Raw genomic sequence first — 19,904 nt, 5'->3', positions numbered from 1 at the left:
TACATTTGGTTTACATTTTAGATTTAAATCCTTCCAGTTTACATACTGTGAAAAGGACATAATCCACAGGTTTCCCGATAACACATCCTCTTCACCAATGTCCTTTCATATGACTTAATTCAAGATATTCTACCCTTCACTGTGATCTGTGTAAACAGTCTGGCTGGACCCCACTGTCCTCTCCTAGACTGAAACACTGGTATGTGTCTGTGTACAAAGTCATTCTGGGATCCATCTTATCATAATGATTGGTTAACTCTCAGTAACAGTGCTTATAAACCTTGGCATCTTTGCATGACTTCAAGCACACACCATTGATTATTTTGTAACAGAAAGTTGTTCTTGTTTTGAATGCTTGAATGAGCTGATAACAGCTCTGATGATGTATCATTTTAAGTGGATGATGTTTGTGTGATGTGTAATGTTCATTTTCCATCTTCATGGCCAGATCTTACTTGTAATAAAGTGAGTTCCAGATAAAATGTTCTTAGAACATTCCCCTGCAAGACACTGTGCAACTTAAAACAACAATATCAGTCTAGCCGGCTATCTCTACCATGCTATCTGAAGGAGACGGAAGGCGACGTGTTGAAGCCAATTATTATATATAAACATAGAGTATATGTGTACGTGAGTGTGTGTGCATGAGTGTGCATGTGTGTGTGTGTAAAGTGCCCCCACCTCACCTCACTGTCCTGTGTGATCTGGACTTGCTCCCCCTGTGGTACCTGGGCGATGTGTAAGTGACCCTGGGGAATCTGCATGGAGAACATGAGACAAAGAGAGCATTAGACGATCAGAAAAACTACTGCACTTACCATCCTAGACTTTGGTCACAATTCCTGAAACCCCTTTAAACAGACATGAACAGCAGAGTATGGCAACAGATTGCTCCACTAGCCAGGGTGCTGGCTCTGCTCTATTAATTCAGTTCATACTGCACTAACTGACCCACCTGTACAGCCTGTCAAGGTTTAGAGTGTGACTCTAGGAGAACTGGTAAGAAGAGTAGGGAAGCATAGTGAAAGCATAGTAAAGAACAGGCATACATGGTCAATCTGAAAAAGTATTAGATTTTAAATCCTGCTACAGAAATCAACCACGAGTAATTTGTCAAAATTCCTGTGCATCTTATCCTGATGGAATAGTTCTAAAAAAGTTACAAAAAAAAAAAACAAAAAAAAAAAAACACTTTAATTCATAGCAAAGAAACATAAATGTCTCTGCATAATATATGATAAACTGCAAAATTATTATCACTTTTAAAAGAGGGGTCGCCAAACATAACCATGTTAAAAAGAAGATCATTTATTACAGTTTAAACATAAGTTCACAACCTTAGCTATGAAACAGTATGTTGTTTTTCCCTGCCTGTTTACTGGCAGTGCAACTAGACGCACAGAATATCAAAAAGGCTTATAATATTATATTTTTCAGCTCCCACCTTGCAGTAGTGTAGGCAACTGTTTAAATTTTATCAGCTTATTACATTTAATTAAAGTTTGGAAGCAATTTTTACAATGGCTTTTAAACTGGAAAGTCCTCATTGTTCTGTCCCACTATAATCAAATATATCCTGTGCTGTGACAACTGCAGAATGTGGGAAATGTTTCTTTCATTGATTTCGGATTGGCTTCACCAGGTCTGTGTTCAATTCACACTCTCTCTGGTCCCTCAACATTTATTTCACTCAATAGCCTAAATCCCCCAGCCTGAGAAGTGAATAGTGGTTGAATATTTGAGACACAGTTTAGAAGTGATTATCCAATAGTCCAGTCAAGCTGTTCAACTCTGAAGCCTTGTAGAATATGTTCATATGCGAGAAATATAACAAAGGTTTTTATGGTGATACCTTTTAAATTAATCAGCTGAATGTGTACATAGAAAACCCTGGCAAGGTCTTGAGGTGAACATTTAAAAAAAAATGTATGAGGCTGAACTGTAAGAGGAACATTCCTTTCCTTCAGTTTCTACTTCCCACCTGAAGAAGATTCCTTTGAGGTCTTGAAAGTGAGTGTATTTTACATGCATATTTACACAACTCTTTGTCGTCTCAGCCAATCGAAGCATAGATTTCATTCATCACATAGCAACAGCACATACCCAACCCAAAAAATGGAAATATGCCCTCAACCATGAAGTTATACTGCTAGATGTGTAATTACAGCCATGCAGTTATACTGCTAGACGTGTAATTATAGCCATGCAATTCTACTGCTAGACGTGTAATTATAGCCATGCAGTTATACTGCCAGACGTGTAATTATAGCCATGCAGTTATACTGCCAGACGTGTAATTATAGCCATGCAGTTATACTGCCAGACGTGTAATTATAGCCATGCAGTTATACTGCCAGACGTGTAATTATAGCCATGCAGTTATACTGCTAGACGTCTAATTATAGCCAAGCAGTTATACTGCTAGATATGTAATTGTAGCCAAGCAGTTATACTGCTAGACGTGTAATTATAGCCATGCAGTTACACTGCAGCCCCCGGATGTAATTTGTGACATGGTTCAGTTCAAACAAAGCACATCTCAGCATTGTTTCTAAAGCTCTCTACCCACCGCCTCAGTGCTGCGCTGGACCAGACCCCCTTTCTAAAACAGCACAGAGAGAAGGAATCGTACATTTTAATACACAAAGTGTTGCATGAATGAAACAATCAAGCACCATCACCTGGTAACCTTAGTAACAATTATACAGTGTCTTTGGCTTGCCGTGTGTAAATATTCCCTTGGTAAGAAGCACTGCTACTCTACTTGATTCAGTTGACCCACATAAAAGGTATCCCCAAAAAACACTCTTTATTGTACTTCTAAAGGGTCTCAAATCCAGTTTTCAAGAAATGAGACTCTACGTATCCCCCAGTGGCTACAAAACCAACAGACAATTCAGCCCAGGACAGAATGATTGTGAGGGAAACTCCCATAGCGCGCGCCCGTCCGCATGCCCGCCCACCTGCCTTCCTGCCTGCCTGTCTGCCTGCCTGCAGTGACTGGAGCCAGAGCCATTGTCCCTCACTGTGCATTTCATTAAATTCACCAGTATTTAATATAGAAACAAATAAAAGCATTCAGACTATGAAAAAAGGGGCATCTGATCCCTCTGAAAAAAAAAATGTCTATCAGCCTGAATGAAAGAGAGCTTATATTAAAGATTTCCGATCTGGAAATCCATCAAGGTCCCCTTTCTATTTAAAAAAACATTCTGCAGCAACAATTGTGGATTTCAAAGGAACGAGTTTCTGTATTTCAAACAGTTTAATTTCCTCTGGAAGGAAACAATCTATTTAAAGGAAGAGAAAACATACCGTACACATCAAACTGACAATAAGGATTGCATCAGCGGTGTCAGAGGGCACCCGGAGTGCAAACAGAGCACTCTGGGCCAAGTTCACGTGGTAATGTTGGACCATCTGCTGTTAAACAATCAACACAAGGCACAGATGTGTCGTGTCTAGTGCAGCTCATTTCAGACCCTTTTCCATTTGCTGCAAATGGTTCTGATCTAACGCAACAGCACAGTTTACTGATAATGAGCGCACTGCATCATAGGGGTTGCCATTTGTTTCTAAAATGGCTTGCGACCCAGAGTGGAATGTCATAAAGTGCTTACTATTCTGCCTAGTTCATCCCATAGGTGCTCATCCTAGTGGTCTGGGGATCGATGACTGAAGTCTGTCTCATGTTCCTAAAAGCAATCATGGACGATCTCAATGGATGGTAGTTTTCTCATTTTAAAAGGTCTGCAAAAGTATACATCGTAGGGTAAATATGTCCAGGAACAACGTCCGGGGCAATATTTGGCTTTCCAGTGGAATCAAAAGGAACCAGTCTAGTTTGCAATGCAAATGGGTGAGGGCTTATAATAAATGAGTTCTTTCAAAATATAGATTTAAGATCTCTCTTGCTTTTGTTATGGCTCTTTAGCCAAAAAGACTGGAGAGCTCTAATAAAAGTAGAAATGTCAGTTACCTAGATCCCCCATCACAGTTCAAAGTATAAAGTTAGATCAATCAGTATCATGAAAAGCAGACCTACAAGCAGGTAAAAAAAACACTGACATACATACACACGTAACCCCAGATTCTGTCATACCCACGTTTCACTACTGGATACGCAGTTCTCTAGGTACAAGTAATAAAGATGAGCCTGCACTTACCACCTGCACCTGCCCGTCCTCACCAATGCGGTGGATCTGGACTTGCTGTGTATTGGACAGAGTGTAGTGCACTGTCTGCTGGCCGTCCGTGGGAGACACCTCAGTGCTTTGCAGTCCATCTGCAAAAACCAAGGGCCTCTGTTAACATCAAATCATTCAGAACTTCAAATCACACTCAAATCACACATACCGAGGTTACACAGTAAGGAACTGAGACAAGTTGAGGGCATTTACAGAAACATCAAAGTTTTAACTGATTATTATGTACAACCTTTCAACAAGTACTAGGGTGAGATTAAATAACAGAGTGACCCGGATGGGCTATTTGTTGTAACCCTGCTCAGTCTGGCTTGCTCAATAAATATCTTGGTATTCCTGAATAGACAATCGATCATTATAAATACATGCAATAGCCATCTTATAAGTGAATCCATTCTGTAACGATGTAGAGCAACTGATATTTATAACACATGTTTTTCCCCTACTCCGGTTTATAATGGCTTGGTGAGAAAATGCGATGTCTGCAAAAAATAAAAAAAAAGATTGGAAAGAGCAATCATTGTCATTGTATTAATGTAAAAGGCATACCTGACATGTACTGTTTAAATACTGTGTCTCTATATTGTTAGTCAGTTTCAGCCAGCTTCTGAATCCAAGATGACACAAATTACTGGTATTTGACAAAGACTTGTCTCAATAATGTAGTTCCTGAAAGGAGGCAGTCATCATTGAGAAATGGTTTTGTATCACTTTAGAAAAATATAAACACCTTGAAGACCATCATGGCTGCCAGTGGTGGTCCTATACACCACTGACAATGTTATGGCAGGTGTTTTTTTTTTTGTCCCTGTGTCCCTGAATAATGACAAGTGCTTACAGTATCTTGTGCTTGTTTTTGTTTTTATAAGATTTAATTTTTCAGTGACTGATTCCAATCTTTAACCTCATAACTGAACTCCAAGGTAAGAATGCTGGTTCATAAATAATGATTAAAGCATGTTTTGGTTAACTTCACTAATTGGTAAGATCTAGATCCAGAGAAAACAGAGAAGGGAAAAGTCTGTCAAGATAATCATCTTAACCATATTGATGTTGGCTCAGGAACAGAGTGCTTACCAGGCATCAGGGATTATTTCTATACTTGGTCAAACAAACAATGGCAGGCCTCAAAATTCCACCCACCCAATCAATCAATCAAGTCCACTAATCAACGTAGTTTTGTTTAACAGTTATAACAGTATTCCAATTTTCTTAGGTAAGTGAATAAATCTTTTTTTTTTTTTTTTTTTACAAACTCCACATGTATCCTAATCATTGGAAGCTTACTTGTGCAATGCCGTGATGTGTAGCTATAAATCCAATACCACGTTTTACTATTAAAATATATTATTTTTTGCAATACATATTTTATTTATCCTGTTGAAAATATAAACAACTAATCTCTGCTCTTAAATAATAACCTGTGGTACATTGTATTTTAAGCAATAAGACAATAATTTCCCAATTCTACTTACCATCAGCTAAACAAAGTATTTATTTATTTGTTTAATTTTATACATTAAAATGTTTTAACAAACTACGTCACCACGTCATTTTCAGCAAATAATAGATTTGAATACTGCTGTAGTATAACATTGAGAGTGTACAGCTTTTATTTTTTATTATTTTTTTATTTTATTTTTTTTTAAATTCTGATTGTCTTTATAAAAGAAACCTACCAAGTTATTTGGCATTGTAAAATATTAAATACCAAATGTTTAAATCAATACATGAAAGGAAGTGTGATTTGTTGGTTTTATTTTTGTGAATTATAGTAATTTATGTGATTGACATTAGTCTTTCTTTATTTAAGCCTTTATTTTATAACTTGCATGACGTACTGTATACCGTGATACTAAGGTTACCACGTTTTTTTTTTTTGTTTTTTTTTTTTTTTTTTTAACGGTCATCATACCGTGTACATTTTATACCGTCCCATCCCTATTGTACTATGTTAATGACTCTGTTAGACAGCCCCAGATGGCTCAAATGGAGTTGTTCAGGGGCCACAGCCATGGGTCGGTTGTGAAACCCCCCTCTGGCTTTAGCAAGTGCCGGCTGTGCCAGTTGTTGAGGCTGCTGGTACCTAGGTTTCCAGTTTTATGTATGTCTACCTACTGGAAGCGGCCTCCTTGGCATCAGGCGCACCAGTTCCTTAGGAGACTCATGCGCCAGATGACAGTGTTGCAGCATGTCATCTACTGCTGGACCAAAAGTGTGTCCTAATGGGAGCATCCAGCAATGGCACCTTGTCACCATCCTCTATGTGTGCCTGAGATTGCCAGAGCTAATGTCTTGCAGGTACTAGCGCAGCCAGGTTCCTACCCACTGTCTGCCCATGAATTTCGATATATATGGAGCAGGTTTTTATTAACCAGCCGCAATTCTTCGAGCTGCTGTGGTGTGGGTCTGTGACTCTGTGAAAGAGACTTTAATAAACAGCTCTGGTAAGCCACCAAGATGCTATTATAAATTTCCCAGACTTGCAGCATAGGCACCAGCTGAATAAGCCTTTTAAAGCATGATCTCTAAAACCCAACACTGTTTATTTGGGCAGGTAGCGTTTTTGTTTAAAAACGCTGGCTTAGGGACTTGCACCAATGATGCGATAGCGGCATCTACTGGTGGATAATCAGCCAAGCCAAATTTATCTGCCTCCTGTAGGCTGTACAGCGCTCCCAAGAAACTTGAAGCAGCAGGCACTGTAGCCGGGTGACCCCAGGATAAATGCACCTCAAAAGAGGAAATCCGAGTGTATCGGAGGAGACAATTTAAGTGTAATGGCACAGAGGGAGCAGGTGTAACAATGCGTTCATGCAACAGCTCAGCTAAGATGTTTCCCCACAGCTTATCCAGCTGCTCACAGCTGTCTGATCTATCAGACCTATGACTATTTTTTCTTCTTAGGCGAGGGAGCAGGATAAGATGAGGAGGACCGTGAAGCCAGTCTCCTATGTGTTCTCCTACTTTCCCTAGGCACAGAGCTCAAATGAGAAGATACAGCTCGCTTTTGAGCTGAAGAGGGAGGGGAGCCTCGTCCAGATGGAATGGACAGCGAGCGCTCTACAGAGCTGCACAACACTAGTTTCTCCAAAGTACGAGTCGAAAAGGACAAAACTCACAATAGCTACGGTCGGCAAGTGCCTCCTTAGAATGCTCCGGACCCAGACAAACAGTGCATCAGCCATGCCCGTCCCCTATGGGGAGACCTTTCTTGCATATGTCGCACAAATGAAACCCCAGCATAATGTAACTGCAGTGGTGTGCAATGTAAACAACCCTGAACTGTAATTGCTATCAATATAGCATATATTACAACGTATCGAATGCTTAACACCTGCATCTTCTATAGTGCACAAGCCTCTCACACAAAACAGTAATCAATCAATTATCAGTATTTTAATATATTTTTTAAAATAAAAAACAATTTTTACTTTACACTTCAACCGAAGCTAGCAGCTTATGAGAGAGAACAAGTAGCCGGCTGAAGGCGTTCGATCCCGGGGAAGGGCCAGCAGAGCTGCCGGCTTCAAGCAGAGCACAAGGAGCTGAAGCATTAATGAACAACCCACGGCTGAGTGCACAATACGTGACAGTAATTTTTACTAAAACACATAAAAACAACAATTCGTAATAAGTGATAAACATAAGCGAACAATAATATAAATCAGATATAACACTATGTGTCACTTATCTGTTCGTAGATCTCTCTCAGGCCAGTGAAAGGAAAAATGATGAAGTTTCGAGTGTCAACAGTCTCTTATGCCCTTGGGAGCAGGGCAAGGCTGTGTAGCTTTGGAATATCTATTCAGGTTAGACTGTATTAAAGGATTACTACCCATGAGGTAATGGTTACATTTTGAGCTTGAATGGCAACTAAAAGCTACTCAAGTAATGAGTTCAGCAGGGGAAAAGACAATTATGTGATCACTGAAAATGGACAATACAAAAGGCATTCAATGTTAAGTATTGATGCCAAAATGTACTGATATTAAACTAACCCTGAGGAATTCGTAATTTCTGCTTTTAACGTTTGATCCTTCATTACCCTGAAACAAGAATAGGGGCAAAGGATGCCAAAGAGTTTTTCTTTTAATAGCTCCAAGTTCGGAACCTTATCAAATAACTCATCTTTTTGGCTGGCTTTGTTAACAAACAACACAATGGAGCATGGTTTCCTTAGAGAAAGGTCCTTCTTCCCTTGCTATTCCTTTAAATGAATTGCATTCCTGAACCACCATTCTCTGGAAAATTTAAATACCTGCCATTGCTCTGTTAACTGCTTCCCCAACTGGGTGCTGGAAGGATGCTGTGCAGAGCTATCCTTGCTCTGCACAGTACAGTTATGCCTATTGGAGAAACAGTGGTGTATGACGGTGATAACTTCTTAACTAACTACTTATTGCAAATTATGTTTTTTTTTGTTTTTTTTGTAAAGTGTTCTCACTATGAGTTCAGGAGCTGCTCTTCAATTCCAGTTGCCTGTCACAGCCATACATAATGTATGCTAGATCAGCCAAAATGTCTTTATGTTAGTATATTTTATTGCCATATATTGTATTGTCACACTTTGACATGTTTAATAAATACTAACTCCTGTTTTTATCACTATACCCACTTTTAATCATGTTTAATTGTTTCCGCATAAAAACACAAGTAATACTTTTAGCTAGCCGTAGCCATTTATAAACCAAGTGGTAAATGTCAACTTGGAAATAAAAAAGCTTATATAACGAGTCTCCCGCTCGCATTTCCATTCACTGTACCTAAGCAAAAGCCCCTGCCTTCATGTCTAAAAGAAGGATCTGTTTCTTATTAGCAGCCTGTCAGCAGACTTGAAAACCAATTGCTTTCCACCTCTGAGAAGTTAAGCTACAATGATGGCAGGAAGCTTTCGAAATCAGTCGAGGTGGGCTTTTTTGCTATGGATAAAAGAACAAATAAAATAAATTCTTCAGCAGGTCATTATAGTTTGAATTGAAAAAAAAACAACAACAACACACCTCATCATCAAATTCATCACAGTCCTTGGAGAAGTTAAGTCAATTACACAAATACTGACTAAAGGGATGAGGGTTAAAAAGGGACACAGGGTGGTTTATTTGAAGTCAGCCCAAGGCATAGTGTGTGCTACATTGTAAACGCTCCAGTCAATATCTGTTTTATTGCACCTTAAAGTGTAAATCAGACAACATCATGATGCATCTATTGTGGGTGCATAACCAGAAAGACCAAAAATAAACCTATATGGTTAAAAAAAAGCCTGTGTCGAGGTGTTTTGCTACAATCTACATGGGAACACACAATATTGGCAGTTCAAAACACTTGAAATTGTCATAGGAACTGCAAGGCAATGCTTCAGTCCAGACCTGATTCAATCCATCCAGCGTCTCCTCATGATTACCAGATCCACAGTCTGATCAGGCAGGCTCAGCACATGGATGTGCAAAGCTGCCTCTATCCAGTCTCCCTGACCAATCTCATTCAAATCAAATATCGTGAGAACTTGAGATATTTGAAGTAAGACCAGACGCATGCCTCTTAAACTTTACTTCTCTGCAATCTGAGTGCTGACTGACAGTTCTGATCCTATTAAACTTAACTGACTGACTGAAGAATAAATCTAATAGGTTCTCGTGTTTGAATAACGTTACAGTTTAAAAATAAAATAAAGAGTATTTATTTGAATCAGTTGGGCTTTTTGGTTCTTAAAGCAGCCGGAAAAAATGTGAGATTGTTACAGGCCTTTATTTTTATTTATTTATTTTAGAGGACTGAAGATCAGTGGAGGACCTCAGTTTTTCACTCTTATGCCAATAGGCTATTTTTAACCAAAAACAAAACAGATTTTGTCAAGCTACTGAACCTTGTTGGCAACAAAGACCGAGCCTGGATAACCTCCACTTGGCCTTGTCAGACATTTGACCAGTAGGGGTTGCTGAAACATAAGGAGGTGAACTTTTCCCATTTTCCTCCATAAACCACAAGAGCGTAAGTGTCAATGCAGTGCTCCCTGTGGGCCCCCAGCCGAAGATCAAAAACTCTGCCATAGAACTACATCAGTGCCATGGCCATTGGTAATTTGCAGCACTACAGCAGTAGAAATGCATCCAAGTCGGTATCAAGTATGTTGTTGGGTCATCATATCTTTTAATGATGTTTGCAATCATTCTGAGTGGTTATTGTTGCAGTTCCTCAAATACTGTGTTTTTGTTCACTTTTTTAAATAATGCTTGAGTTTTCCTTTTACCCAAAACACACAGGATACTCTGCAATAAGCAGCTACATAAACATCACTGTAGCTGCATGGCACATCCACTTCTGTTAATACACGATTGCTACCACAATATATAATCAAGAAAATAACTTTGTTGTGAATATACATTGTTATAGCTTCACAACCAAGATGCTTAGTTCATACAGTAAATACCAGCGAATGCTAACTACGCAACTACAGTTAATGTAGCTACATTTGAAGTTTATGCAACACTTAATGTAGGCTACCCTTGATAAAGGGTCTGCAAAACAGTAAGAGCCAGTGCGACTCAGTGCGGCTCAGTATGCAGTGACCATGTATTGCCAGCTGTAGTGTCTAGATCAGTGGTTCTCAACCCTGGTCCTGGGGGAACACTGTCCTGCTGGTTTTTGTTCCAACCAAGCATTCAATTGCATAATTGAACCCTTAACTGAACTAATAATTTGCCTAATCTGAGCTTTTTAAATAGAGTAGCTTATAAAAAGTTTAAGAATGTATGTTCATTATACAATTTTATACCTAAAGTGAAATCTCCATCTGTTTAAAATAATTAAAAAACTCAGGATTAGGCAAATTATTAGTTCCATTATGTAATTAAGTGCTTGGTTGGAACAAAAACCAGCAGGGCTGTGTTCCCCCAACCACTGGTCTAGATGATGCTAGCTCTTACCACCATAAAGTCAAGCACAGTGAGCACAGGCCACATCAAAGAGTGAACAATCGAAAACATCAACGATAACCACTCAGAATTAATGTAAACATCATGAAAAGGTATTCCTGATGGTAAAAGAATTATGAAAATGTCATTTGAAGCTACTTACTCTTTAATAAATGCACTCTTCTAATCAGTCGCTAACTATATGGTTTGGCAGTAGGAAACTTGCGTGCATTTCAATTTCCAGGAGATCAATCACAAGTCCCCACAATGATGCAGCCCTCTCCCAGGCCTCCTCTCCCCTCTGATTACGACACCCTCTCAGAGGATTCCAGGCCCCTTAGCCAGGCCGGGATTCACCTCCCATTTATTTACATTATACAGCAAATCAAGAGCTGTGCCTTGACCTAATGTAATAAACATTAGATTAAACCACAAATACCAAACAAACAAAGGATGCTTAATTGGAAGCTGAGTAAAATTATGTTTACAACAGAAGGTAGGAGGCACTTTTTTATAGTTATATAAATGTATTGAACAGCCTACCAGGTGAAGTCACAGCATCGATAAAACCAATAGCATTCAAAAAACGACTGTCCCTCTAAAGTAGATCCCCTTAGTAGGGGCACATGGTGTGCTACAGCCTGATTGTTTCTTTAAAGCATTTTAAAAAGAGGCAGAAACCGAGGTATTTCAAAGCTCTCCTTAGCTAGAATGACTGTATATTTATATGTATCTGTTTATTAAATATATGCATGTTTTTTAAAATCATCATTTACTGCTTGTCCTGCACACTGAATATCTGGCGTTGTTTTACTGCCCTCATGAAACAGAACACTTGTTAAGGATTTTACATAGTGTTTTCTATCGCACACGCTGTTTTTGTTCTTGTTTTTTATGGGGTTTTTTATGACCTGGGATGCTGGGAATTTGTTTGGTGTGGGGAAAACAGAGAAAAACACACATTTTCTATCCTGTTAGACAATTTTAGTCAAAACTCAATTTAAGTTTTCGGTAACAAAATCAACTAACAAAATCAATATAATCATCAACCCCAGTGAATCAGTCTTTAGGTTTACATAAACTGGCATGTGCAATATAACTGTTGCCGGTTTTCCGCTTGGTCGGGGTCAAAAGGACGAGCCATGATGGAATGACAGATTTTCACGTAGATATTTTTTTTGTTTTTAAATCATGGATATGCAGAATACTAGCAACCCTGGTCATTGCCCCTGCTGGCTCTGTGTCATGAGGCCATCCCTACCTGTGCTGGAGTAAGAAGAGGAGGCGGCAGGGGTGCGTCTGGAGAAGCTCTTCACTGCCAGGCTCTGCCCACGCTGTTTCCTGCGCCAGGCAGTCCGACACTTGGAGTCAATGCTTTGCTTGATCCGGTACCAGTCCGACTCTGTGATACCAAACTTGTAGAACAGGTGACCTGAAAACACATCCAAACCCGTATTTTAAGTTAACACACTGTGTGTGTGGGGGGAGGGGGGCTCTTGTCTTGTTGTTATAACAGATGTTGAGCAAAGCTAATGATAAGAGGCACCGAACACAGACCACTGCATTACCAATAGCGGCATTAGCTGTTGTGATTGAATGCAGCCAAGCAGGAAACAATGCAGGCGCGGGCTAATGAAAAATACAATTAAAATTACAAATCACAAAAATGTACATTGTAATCAGAAACTACTATTATACAAAAAAAAAAGAATTGTGACACGTGATCTATGCAAGAAACCATGTACTGAAGCCTTAAGGGTGATAATGGTTGATTTAATTTAGAAAAACTACTTAAACTTGGTAGAGGCTAACTTGATGCTGACTTAACAGGTAGCACCTCCCTCACTCAGCCAGCAGATGTCAAGATATGATGTTTTCATGGATAAAATAGTATAGAAGTGCCATAAACACTCACTAAGACCAAGGGGTCTTTATATTGGGTGAGAGGTTTCGTAGATGTGAATGACTTACTAATCCAATTGCCAAAGGCTCAAATGATTATGCAAACCTATGCTGTTTTACAGTTGTACCACAGTAGAGATGTATCATGGTATTGCACAATAGGAAGAATGTGGTTTAATTGCTATGGGGTCTACCACAACATCTTGTTACAAGTAACATAACCAATACATTTTAACAGTTACAGGAAAAGGCAGGACATGTATGACTCAAGCTCTGAAATAAACATACCGGTATGTCATTTAAAAAAAAAAAAAAACATATTTTACAGTATACTATATTGGCAAAATGCATTTACTTGTCAAGGATTTTAAATGTAAATATGCATGCACACTACAACAATGAGTAACACTGGATGTATCACAGTACTATTAATTGCACAGTGTAGTGAAATATATGGTACACTTTGAAAACCTGAATCTCTCTGCCATTCACTTTCATTAGAATTTAAATTTATTTTTCCTGCAACAGTTTGGATAAACTGATGCCATAAAGAGTCTGTTGACTGCATTTGAATGCCTAATTTGGTTGTGGTCAAAATCAAAGCAGAAATTACTTTAAAACAAGGAAAGACTAAACCACTTGTCAATATACAGCTATAACTAGAGGATGCATTGAGTGTACCAGGAGACAACAGACTCCCTTTTTAGGTTAGTTTATCCACTGGGAAGATTTCTATCTTCGCATACACTTAGTGTGCCCAGTAATTATAGCTTCATTATGCAGACAGTTGCAACTTTATATGCACATTATTTTATGAGTTAAAAATGCATTTGTAATATTTAACATTTTTTGGATTCAATGAAAAAATACAGTGACACTATGTTCTATTCTCCTTCTAACAAAAGACTTACAAATGACGCCAAGCATTAAACTATGAATCAATTTTCTGAACACAATCCTGAGGAAAAATAAAATTGGCATAACATTATAATACCAGCAAATGACAGAAAACCAGATAGCAGTGGTTCTTATCTGGCAATAGCTGTGTGTCAGATACTGATATGGCACCATGTGTATCGTGTGTCCACAAAATAATACCACTGTATGCACAAATATAAAACAATACTTTAATTTGGGAACTACTAATCGAAGAGGACCAGAGATAATGCTGTTTAACACTCATGTAAAGAGGGAGCAGAGGTGACGTTGTTAAGACTAATAAGATGTAAGAAATTTGAATATAAACCTGTGTCAACACTCCTTTAAGCTGCTAGGGTGTCTAAAGGGTTAACAAGATACTGTGAAAGCTGATTCACATGAAAGTCTCCAATGAACTTCTGTTGGACATCATCATTTGTGAACTATGCCAACATATTCCTTAAATTGCTTGGTAACGTTACCCATATGCAGTTCTAATTAAATGAGTACAGTTTAAATATTGCTTTAATTCAATTAAGCTTGTTGTATATAAATCAAGAAGCAGAAAAAAGCTAGAATATCAACTGAATTGCAAGGTGGCAATTTAAAGCCAAAATGATTCCCGAAAAAAAAGAAAGAAAGAAAGAAAGAAATACTCCCAAGCTAAAACCCTGAGCAGCTTTTTTTCTCAAATGTTTTCCTTAATGAAGTGATTTTGATCAATTTGTAAGTCTATAAGGTCGTTAACTCCTCAAATTTTACCTGCACTTCCATTTTTCCATGTGCAGTTTTAAACAAACATGTATTTTTATTTTTTAATGAGGATATTTGGTACTATACCAAGTTAAAGGTCAAAGTTTGCTTACTTTCAGGTATTGTAGGCAGTTACAGTTTCACTTCAAACTGTCAAGAAAACTGAAGGAAACTGTTGAATGAAAAACAGACTGGCAGCTACTAACAAGGGACGTGCACAATCTATAGCTTTTAGTGAAGTATTTTTTATTAACGAATGGAAAGTGCTTAAAAAGTATTATATTTTACACCTGCCCAGCATCGTGAGCTGAAGCAGGTTAGGCTTAACGTAGAAAAAAGGAAAAAAAAGAAAAAGAAAAAAGTAATTCTTCCGTTGAAACAGAAGCTAGAACTTGCTTTTTGTTTATTCCTTACTCGTGCCAAATAATTTCAATTTACTGTAGCAAGTTTTACTTAGGGATGTACAACTGTCAAAACCGCTCTCGCTTGACATCTCACAACGTCGGTTAATACATGTTTAACATGTTGATTGTAAAATACTATATTTTACTGTATGAAGCCACAACATATTTCACAATTTATAGAGGGAACACTGTAGATAACTATAAAAACACACAATGGTATAATATGTAATAGTATCAGTTAATACATGCCACTTGTAAAACTGAAGCCATCTCTGGTAGAGGGTGTAAAGGGAATTACTATTAAACAAAGAAAAAAAATAAAAATAAAAATAATAATTACATCTGTACGCAGGATAAGATGTATTGGAATATCCTTAACAACAACTGATTGGCTTTTCATATGTAATTTACAAGAAAATCAATATTATGAGAAGTCAATAAGATAGCTGAAAGGTATCTACTAAACTGTGCTCCCATAAAAAAAAAAAAAAAAAAAAAAAAAACCTGTCCTTTGTTTTTTACTGATGTAAATTTTGATTAATTCAGTGTTATTATAACCTTGCAGTAAGTTCTGTTCCTTGAAATATAAATTATTACAAAACATTTATTTTCTTTTGATCACAAACTCCATGCCAAGTCTTGTATATTAACAAAACACATTAGTTTTTAAGAAACAAAAAAAGTATGTAAGTACTGTAACAATGGCTTCTGAGGACCATGGGCTGAGGCAATTTGCGTTTTACAATAAAGTAAAAGCATTCTGATATTCTGATATAGACTATCAAGAGATCAACACAATGCAGCCTTAATAGTAGCCTTCTGCTGAAGGTCAAGAAAACAGTTGTCAAATAACTTTAATAAGATGTGAGAAGTTTTCTTCTATGCAAACTGTTCTAATGTACTGCTTTATTTTCTAATATTCTAATTAATAAAACCTATATGCATTATACAAATAGATAATGATGCATGCAAGTTTTAGTTTAGTAGTAGTAGTTTACAGCATGCTGGTTTTATTGGGGAGGCAATTTAACAGTGGTTTGATACATTTGTGGCCTCATCACAGGGATGGCCTTATTATTCAAGGTCACTTTATACTTCCATCAATAGGAGCAAATCTCTACCTTAAAAAAGTGGCTGTAATTGTGAGGTGATCTTTATACTGAACTTTAATGAAGGATCCTTGAAAGCAATTTTATTGATGCAATTGGAGCTACTTTGAAGCTTAACATTTATTTTATTGTTGCAATTTATATGCCCAAATACAATAAAGAACATAGTGGAAAACCAGTACAGGTTTGGTCAGGTATTTTAAATCATGTTTTTAAAAAACATATTAAATATACAATTATAATAACAAAAACAAAACCCACAACAAAGCAGTTATATACTATCAGCCACACAGTTTAATTTGAAAAGTGCCAATGCATTTTTTAAACTAATTATTATTTAAAGCTGTTTATATTTTAAATATAAATCTCATGGGTTCCTCCATATACATATATACATTTTCAAACCAAACAAATGCATCAAAAACTGTTGCTTCCTGGCACCTTACTTCTTCTTGTGCTGTAGGTCATATGATTTTACTGCAGCTTGAGCACTGAAATGCAGCACAGTAGGTTAGACATGATTCTGAGAGCTCTGTTGAGGCCTCTATTGTCACCAGGATGTGACTTTGAGAGTAAGTAAACAATGTGTTTGTTGTATGTAACTCTGATAATTCACAGCCTCACCAAGTTGTTCTCAAACACCCTTCTTGAATATGTTTAAAACTGCAGGGGCCTCTCAAAGTGATACTCATAAAACTGAATGGACAGGTAAAAGAATAGTGCCACTGTCTCTTTAAAAGATACATAATTTCACTTGAGACGCAGGAGTCACACAACCCTGTCTGTGCATCTGGACAGCAATATCCAGCGCATTGCCCACCAAAATAAACAAATGTATGAATTAACAACGAGGGTTTAGACCTTGCGATGGAGCTTGGAGGTTTGGCGCACATTGCTATATCTGGACAGAGCGTGAATTTATTTACATATTCAGTTATTTCAGGCGACACTGGTGCGACACATTCAACAAAATTGTAAAATAGAACAAATATTTTAATGCGGATTTGAAATCTCATTAATGAGCTCGTGCAACTCTTCTCTAAGGTTCCAAACAACTTTTACGGGATCACCTGCAGTACCTGAATCTATGGGTGTGTAATGTATGTAGTTTACAAACATTTAATTGCGGAATGTATGTATACACTTGTATACTTGGATATTGTTTTGATTGTGCCAAATCCACCAAAATCTAGGTATCAAGGTCACATAATAAGATAGATATACTAAGATTAAAGAAGTAATAACCAAGGTTTTCAAATCTATTTTCTTACATCTTATAAGCACAAGCAATATTGAGCCCCCACCAAAAGTCCATTTTGCATATTGTTTTTTTTTTTTTTTTTTTTTTTTTTTTTGAAGAGTGGTGGTTTTATGATATACTACAATAGAGAATTCAAGACTATGTGTATGTAACATTGATCTGTATAGACTAATACTGTGAATAAATATTGTATAAATAACCCTACTGAACACATCCTAAAGTTTAAACACCATAGCTGATTTTTCACAGCATTTAAATGTTTAGGAAAACATTCTAAATGTTTAACATTCGGTTTAACATTTAATTCTAAACTATTACCACCCCGCCTTTGAACTTGCCAGCCTTTACTCACATCTAATGCCGTAGATCATGAGGGGGTCCAACTGCTTCTTGCCATGCTTGCCCTGGCCAGAGAGGTTGGAGACGGCCTGGATCTCTCGGTGGAAGAGGTAGTCCAAGAGAGTCAGAGCCATCTTCTCCGCCGTGCGGCAGTTCGTGCTGATGTGCAGCATGTCCGCGGCCGAGATGGGGCAGCGAACCCGCATCTCTGCGTTGCTCTCGTCTCCCAGCCATGTGCCGCTAGGGTAGTCCTCTGCAAAACAAAAGGAAGAAAACAGTTGGATAAAAACCGTGGATGCTCCTGTAGTTGGATGGGGGTACATTTGTTGCTTTTGTTTCGTATTTAAAAAGAGGCTAATTATTTTACCCATGTTTTTGTCCATGATTTAGAACGCCCAATGATGTTCCCTCACAGTAGCAACTCCCCACAATAGCTCAGAAGAACTGAATGTCAATGGATGTCCTTTACACAAGGAGCTGTACAGCGGATGCATATGATCAATATGCAGACAGAACTACTTTTCAGCATGACACGGAAACTAAGAAACGGGCTTATAACCAGGATGCCCCCAGTTCAAATCCCAGCTCAGCCACTGACTCACTGTGTGACCCTGAGCAAGTCACTTAACATCCTTGTGCTCCATCTTTCGGGTGAGACGTTGTTGTAAGTGACTCTGCAAACACAGTTCACACACCCTAGTCTCGTATCTTGTAAAGTGCTTTGTGATGGTGGTCCACTATGAAAGGCACTATATAAAAATAAAAATAAATAAATATCTTAAGACATACCACTAGAAAGGGATTGGGTTAATGAGGCTCAAAGGCTCAAAAAGGCTCAATTTGCAAGCCCTTCACCCAAGTCTGAATTTGGCTCAAACCACAACAAGGGATGAGTATGGTGGTTCAGCCTAACCTGCTGTCATAATTAACGCAAACACACACAACCACCAAACAGTATGGCCAAGCTGAGAGTTGAGAGAGGCCAAGGAATGAAAGATAGGGGGTGTTCAGGACTGCGGTGTGCTCATTCTCTCTTGCAGAACTGCAAGGGGAAGCTCTCATGAAGCCTGCTTTCTAGCTCCATGCCTGACTTTATCCAGTGCTACTGTCCCTCACCTTCCACCAGCACTCAATAACAAATAAAGAAAGCCTAGTAAACTTACGCTACTGCCTTTGACTTTCTTTTGACCTTTCTTGTTCTCATCTCTAAAAATGTAGACCTTATGATTGATCTGAAATGCGTTACCCATTATGAGAACTAACTTAATTTCCGCCCTTTGGGCCAGCACTGGTTTTCAAAGCTTGAAAGCAAGTGTCCATATCGGGACAAATTCATTATTCTGTGAAGTGATAACCCTTTTGTCAAAAGCAATAACTTTAACTTTCGTGGCAAAATAGGTCATGCATTTATATAAATGGTAGGATCTCAGGAATAAATGTATTTCAATTAAGCCAATGATATACTCTGTAATAATTGAATAATAGTTATCAGAGCAGCCTGTGGCAAATTAATTTAAAAGGGTTTATGAAAATTTAAGTCTTTTAGTAAAATTAAATTCTGGTCGATAACAAACATCAGTTAAGGAAGGAAGTAAGCGGCACATTTACTGTGGTACTGCAGGAATGTTCTATTTGAGCAGCAGTCAAAGGTAAATGTAAACTGTATTTACAGTATAATCGTAAATCTCGAAAAACTACTCACTTCTAAATCTTTTGTAGTCATTTTTGTATTACTTTAGTATAAATGCATGTTAATTTGGATTCATATGTTGTTTTTTTCTGACTTTAGATGAACGAAAAGACACACATTTGTCCGTTTTCCCATTGGAAATAGTGATATTTTGAAATATCACTGTCCTGGTCACAAAAGCAAAGTTTGTGGGGACTAATAGCCATTTTCTATAATTTTGAGGCATAAGCAATTAGGAAATAACACTTACTACCCAAGAACAAAAAAAAAAAAAAAAATTGTTACACGGTGTAATCAGTTAAAATTTCCGAGAACTAGCTGACGGGGAGATTGTAACTTATTGTTTAAAAAAAAAAAATCTTTGAATAATATTGCTTGTAATATCCACACATACAACACTTTTGTCGCT

General features: G+C 37.8%; 1 protein-coding gene across 2 annotated transcripts in view; it reads right to left on the bottom strand.

Moving 5' to 3' along the window:
* Positions 1-19,904, bottom strand: part of LOC121296216 (protein BANP-like) — a 125,450-nt gene that overhangs the window by 69,325 nt on the left and 36,221 nt on the right. For both annotated transcript variants that reach the window (XR_005947042.1, XM_041221526.1), the window contains exons 7-10: positions 17,819-18,058; positions 12,381-12,551; positions 4,167-4,285; positions 687-758 (exon numbers count right to left, since the gene is read on the bottom strand). Coding sequence is in view for 1 of the 2 variants with exons in the window: in XM_041221526.1 (XP_041077460.1) it covers positions 687-758; positions 4,167-4,285; positions 12,381-12,551; positions 17,819-18,058 (602 nt within the window). In the remaining variant the exon portion in view is untranslated. The remainder of the gene's footprint in view (positions 1-686; positions 759-4,166; positions 4,286-12,380; positions 12,552-17,818; positions 18,059-19,904) is intronic.

This window comes from Polyodon spathula, chromosome 21 (assembly GCF_017654505.1).
Source record: "Polyodon spathula isolate WHYD16114869_AA chromosome 21, ASM1765450v1, whole genome shotgun sequence".
In the NCBI taxonomy this organism is placed as follows: Eukaryota; Metazoa; Chordata; class Actinopteri; order Acipenseriformes; family Polyodontidae; genus Polyodon; species Polyodon spathula.
The sequence above is the reverse complement of the archived record's forward strand: the minus strand, read 5'-3'. Positions and strand labels throughout refer to the sequence as shown.